Source organism: Arachis ipaensis, chromosome B05 (assembly GCF_000816755.2).
Source record: "Arachis ipaensis cultivar K30076 chromosome B05, Araip1.1, whole genome shotgun sequence".
NCBI lineage: Eukaryota > Viridiplantae > Streptophyta > Magnoliopsida > Fabales > Fabaceae > Arachis > Arachis ipaensis.
Genome location: NC_029789.2, coordinates 119582238 through 119588603, shown reverse-complemented (window position 1 = coordinate 119588603; position 6366 = coordinate 119582238). Strand labels below are relative to the sequence as shown.

Genomic DNA, 6366 nt, shown 5'->3' with positions numbered 1-6366 from the left:
CCCTTTTATTTATGTTTAAAGTTTTTCTCCACCTTACATTACTGAATTTTCTTGTCTGCCTCATTGAGTGGTTATTGCACATCTAGATAATTTTTGAGATATTGGATTGCGTATAAAATCGTGCTGAATAATTTCTTGATCTTGTTTGAAGCAACTAATTTTGACGATATGAAGATGGTTGAAAATCATTATTCATAAAACTAACTTTTGAATTTTCTTTGAATTTGAATTTAAATTTTCATAGTTAGGATGAATTACTATTATAATAGTAAGTTTTAGGGCAAAAAACCATAATGAGCCAAAGCAAGAATCGTGTAACCAAAATGCGCCAAATCCAATTTCGTTTCAGCAATGAGCCAAAGTGTATTTTAATATAATTCGAACCAAGCTGGTTCGAATTGCTCTCCTTCATAATTCGAACCAACCTGGTTCGACTTCATGTATTTGTTTTCCTCTATTCCAGTCATGTATGATAGTTAGGTGTAGTTCTCTTGTTATGTAGTGCTCTGTTTATGTCTGTTTATGTATTAAATGAAACATAATAAGGTGTAATGATTTCGTTTAGTTATTAAAATGAGGATCAACGAGTCCTGTAGCATAACTTGTAATGGAAGACAACATATTCATTACTACTCACAAATAACAAAGTTCAATGCATTAATCTCAACAAGTTAGATACGTGGTCAAGCAATGCATCTAACAAGACAACTAAAAAGTAAATAACACTAACAATAACATCATGGAAACTAATTTCGCCCTGTCTGAGACGATCCTACTACCTGTGGGCATCTACGTCTAGCTTATTGCTGAAACAAATTTCTGTTTGGCGTATTTTGGTTAAACTTTTCTGCATGTGGCTTAATATGGTTTTTTGCCCTAAGTTTTATATACCAATATAAAGGAGGTGAAAACTTAGATATATTTATTTGTATGTAAAGTTAATAATTACAAACATGTCAAATCTTTTAATAATTTTTAATTATCAATTTTATATAAAAACAACTACACTTATATTTAGGATAAAATGATTAAAATTTGAAAAACTGAACTTTAATTTGAGTTTTATTGTCCATTGGTTGTCTATTATCTTTTAGTTATGTGTTAATACTTAATATTTATTCCATAAACACAAACCATGACAAACAATAGCTGTGCTCAATTCAAATTGATGGAGCTGGCACTAATCACAACATCATTGAAATTGTCAGCATCCATCGACAGTAGATACATTGTAAACACTACCACACCAACATATTGCGTAATAGGAAACATCAATATTTAACTTTTTAAAAAATTTTATTTTAAAATTTTAAAAAATTAGATTTACTCTAAAAAAAATATGTGCCCTCTCTTATTCCAACTTCTCACGCCACACTCTCTTTCTCCAACTCCTCTCGCCGCGACGCCGTGCCATTCCTCTCTCGCCCTGCCGTCGCGACGCCTTCCCATCCTTCTACGTTTCCCTTCTCTCATCCACGCCACTTCGAAGCAGTTTCCATGCACGCTTTTCTTCTTCTTTTTAAGTTTTATATGATTCTTTTTCTTAGTTTTTAAATTTTTTTTCTTATGTTTTAGATATTTCATTTTGTTATCCGATACCTCTAAAATTTAAACATTCGAAATCCGAGTATAAAAAATATCTAAAATGATGTCTTCTTCTTTTAATAGTTTTCTTTTATCTTTTTATTGTACATTATCAAAAAAAGACATCTGCTAGCAGCGGATGACGACTAAGCGACTAATAGTGATGGGTGGTGCGGCACAGTGCCGCGGTTATGACGTGACACGGAGGCCGAGACAGTTGGAGCCTTGGAGATTATTAAGTTAAGAATTGTTTTGGTACTTTATGATGACAAACATAATTAACTATTCTCTATTATAACTAGCCATTATGATGAACATTATAGAAATCAATCAAATATGATATCAAGCCATTATGATAACAAACATAATTAATTATTCCTTATTATAACTAACTATTATGGTGAGCATTATAAAAACTAAATCAATCAAGTATGATATCAAGCTAAGTTAGAAAAGAATCTGTATAATCAAAATAGCAAGTAATGCACTCCAAAATCAAATCTTATTCATAAGGAGCTGCTGCATTCGAACTTGAGGAATAAAGAAGAAAATATCTTTTTCTTAATGCCAACAGCTATAAGCATAATTGGTGCAACGACTAGTTTTGTGAAAAAAAAATTATATCAACCTTAAAGAAGAGTATATCAATCTCTATATAAAATAAATGAAGATAAAGAAAAAGGCAACCATTCAAATAAAATCTGATTTGATACACAAAGCCTATTCCTTTGTCATATTGAGTATGTTCTTGTTTTCATGTGTTTAGAATTAAAATCAATTTAAAAGATAAAAATGGCAAAGAAAGAAATTTATACAAAAGCCAAAATTTAATCACTGTTTGAGTGTTTGTATTCGAAAGTGTGCTGGTTAGAGTACACTTGGTTTCCTTTAACTAAGTTGGGTTAGCACTTAGGTGATTTATTAAGCTTGGAATAGCTTAGATGGTTTACAAGAGTATGAGTCTCTTAAAATTAGTAATTGTAATCTATCTTGATTATAGTGAAAATTCTACCATTGTTATAATGGAAACTGAAGTAGGTCATCGTGGCCTAACCAAAATATATCAAGGCATCACTCTTTTCTTTCTATCTTTTTTCATTGTTTCAATTCTATTATGCACTTACAAAACAAAACTAGAAATAATATCGTAAAATCAAATTTCAGTATAACTTATTTATTCAAATCTAAAATTTGTCCCGTATTTAACCCTCTTTTCAAATCACTTGGAATTTTCAAAGGTGGTACTAAACGCCCTGAATAAGGGACGTGGAAGAGAAGGTAAATGGTTTTGTGGTTGTTTTTTTTATTGTAAATGAGAGTGAGAATGAGAGTGAGAGTGAGAGTGAGAGTGGGAATGAGATTAGGATTACTCTTGATTTAGAATCGTATTTTTTTTTTATTTGTTGAACTTTTTTTGCCGTGCATATATTAATTAGTTGCAGTTAACTGGTATTCTAATTGATTATCTAACAAAGTTGATTTTATAAGTATCTATTTATTTTCATATCATCTTAGTATATTACTATTCAAAAAATATTATTTGTGCATTAAACAATAAATATTTTTTATACTTGTATAAAAATACAGTTATTATTAATTAAATATATATTTAAATGATTTTTTAGTTAACAAAAACAAAGAGAGTACGTGTTTGATTATTTAAAAAATACTGATATCAAAATTGTATTTATTGTAAAGGGGGTAACCAAACATTGTTACTACCCTTGTACTACTTTATTTTCTTCTCCTCTGCTCTTCGTATTCTATAGTATACTACTCCTTCAAGACAATCATTAGTGGCTAGTAGTATTATATAATATGTGTAGTTCGTTCCTTTAAAAGAACAATCAACAAATAAACATTGGATTGGAACCTTAATTACCAATTCACAAATTTATCAATGTCAGACCCTAGTTATGCAATTGCAAAGGCTGTGGCTGCTACAGCCGGAGCTATGTTACTTATTGCAGGGATTTTCTTTTACTTGTTCCAAAAATATGCACCTGCTACGTACCCCAAGAGGAACAAATTTCCATATGATTATGAGGGTATAAGGAAACTTGTTGGCGGCAATGTGAAGGGACTAATTATGGAAGAAAATGGGGTTGATGTTCTTTACATGTTGGACACTGGAGGCAAAGAGTTGGTAACGGGATTCACAAGTAGTAGCTTCAATCCTAGTTTTGAAGATGATGATTTAAAACAAGAAAAGAGAATTGATGTTGTGGTCCAAAGATCCAAAATATCAAAGCCTAAGGTGATTCTAGAACCTCCACTTCCTCCACTATCACAAGCTTCACCAAGAATTGATCAAGAGAAGAAAACTCAACCACCACCTCCTCCTCCGCCTCCACCTCCTCCTCCACCACCGCCTCCTCTCCCTCCACTACCACCGCCACCGGCACCAAAGGCACTGCCACCTGGTCCACCTCCACCTCCAAAGGCTGGTGGCTTCAGTTCATCATCCTTGAAGCCCCCACCTGTGCCTAAAGGGAAACCAAACAGCCAAAGAACCAAAGAGGGTATTCTAGGAGAGAGCTCAAGAGAGAAGAAGGGTGCCGGTGAAACAAGGCTTAAGCCTCTACATTGGGATAAAGTTATGGCTAATGTTGATCATTCAACAGTGTGGGATCAGATCAACGATGGTTCTTTTAGGTATGTCACACAGGGTTTTAAATTTTGGTTGCATTTGCAGGATGAATCACAACACTTGCAGTGTGTTTTTTGTTTTAATTTTCTTTTGATCGTGGCAATGATTTAATTACACTCACATCAAATTATATGAATTAAAAAGTGAAAACTTTCGTATAGTAGTCTTCATGTAAAGTTGGATAGTTGAAATCATCTTATAACAACTTAGTCAAATATATTAAGTTATCTAAGAGTTCTTAATTATCAACTTCACATAAAAACAAATCATATTGAGTTTCCAGTGCATTAAAAACACTTCAATTGAGGTATCATGAGATTGAAATGGTAATTGCATCTGCAAAATTGTGACCACATCATATGTTCAATTACAGCCTAATGCAAATGTAACGGTGACGGCAACCATAATATGGGTGTTTATTTCAATGATAATCTTAATACGAAGATGATATTGTGAACCGTTAAATAGTTCAATTATATAAATATAAAAAATTATCTACCGGTTCTCAATATCATTTTAGCATGAAAAATGTCATCAGAGTAATCATCCCACAATATAGTGGCCACATTATGATGCGGCAATTTGAAACCAGATTGTTATGATTGTTTTTTCTTTGCATTTACAGGGTTGATGATGAGCTCATGGAAACACTCTTTGGTTATTCAACCACCAACAAAACTCAAGAAAGAAACAAAAGTGTCTCAACTTTGACAAAGTCCAACTCCAACACACCAACTCAAATATTCATTTTGGAGCCAAGAAAATCCCAAAACACTGCAATTGTTCTAAGATCACTTGCCACCTCTCGCAGGACTATCTTGGAAGCACTACTTGACGGCCAAGGACTAAGCCTAGAGACGCTCGAAAAGCTCACCAAAATAGCTCCCACACAAGAAGAAGAATCCAAGATCATGCAGTTCAATGGCAACCCTGAAAAGCTTGCAGACGCCGAGTCTTTCCTCTACCACATCCTCAAAGCGGTTCCAACCACATTCCATCGTCTCAAAGCCATGCTTTTCAGGTATACTTATGACTATGAAGTTCTTCAACTGAAAGAATATTTGCAAGCACTCGAAATGGGTTGCCGGGAACTGAGAACTAGTGCTTTGTTCCTGAAGCTTCTTGAAGCAATTCTCAAAGCTGGGAACAGAATGAATGCGGGAACATCAAGAGGGAATGCAAAAGCATTCAATTTGAGTGCTCTTAAAAAACTCTCTGATGTGAAAAGCACAGATGGAAAGACTAGTTTGCTTCACTTCATAGTGGAACAAGTGGTTCAATCAGAAGGTAAAAGAAAAGCTATGTACCAAAGAATCAATGGCGAAAAAGAACACATAATGCTTGGTTTTGCAGCCCTGGATGGGTTAAGAGATGAGATATCTGAAGCAAAGAAAGCAGCGAGTATAGAGTATCAAACTTTTATCACAATGTATTCCAATCTCAATTCTCATGTTATTGAAATCAAGGAGATTGTAACAAAATGTTGTGGCAGCAGCAACACTAGCGTTGATGGGTGTGGTGGGTTTTTAAAGGAAATGAAAGGGTTCATAGAGGAATGTGAGGAAGAGCTTAAGGTTGTGAAAGAAGAGCAAACAAGGATCATGGATCTTGTGAGGAAAACTAATGGTTATTACCTACCAGGAACATTTTTATCTAAAGATAACGGCAATTTGACGAACCCCTTTGAATTGTTTGTGATTGTGAAAGATTTTGTTGATATGGTGGATCAGGCTTGTGTGGAGCTTAAAAAGAAGATGGAAAAGAAGGGTGTTGTAGGAACAGCAGAAGGTGGATTGGAACCACTACCTTTGTCTCCTTCAAAGAGGGTACCACCTAGATTTCCCAACTTTGATTTATATTTTTCGTCAAATGTGTTGGAATCTACTTCCTTCAGCCAATCAGAAGATGATTCCTGAAGCGTGTTTTTATGCACTTGTTTGTCTCCTTTACATAATATCCTGTTAGACACAAAGGCCATTTATACGATGACAACGGTTTCAATTATGTTATGTGTATATTAAAAATTAATTATTAATATAAAATATGTGTTAAAATATAAATATATATTAAAAATAAATTAAACAACATATATTTATATATAAATATAAAGTTACAGATTTGATAAGTGATTT

General features: G+C 33.5%; 1 protein-coding gene across 1 annotated transcript; it reads left to right on the top strand.

Annotated features, from left to right (window-relative positions):
• On the top strand, nt 3304-6238 carry LOC107643923 (formin-like protein 4). The gene is made up of 2 exons (XM_016347680.2): nt 3304-4239; nt 4860-6238. The coding sequence occupies exons 1-2, from the start codon at nt 3485-3487 to the stop codon at nt 6148-6150; spliced, it is 2046 nt and encodes a 681-aa protein (XP_016203166.2). The 5' UTR covers nt 3304-3484; the 3' UTR covers nt 6151-6238.

Coding starts and splice junctions, on each gene's coding strand:
- LOC107643923 (XM_016347680.2), top strand. CDS start 3,485: ATGTCAGACCCTAGTTATGCAATTGCAAAGGCTGTGGCTGCTACAGCC. Junction 4,240..4,859: donor ATCAACGATGGTTCTTTTAG/GTATGTCACACA, acceptor TTGCATTTACAG/GGTTGATGATGAGCTCATGG.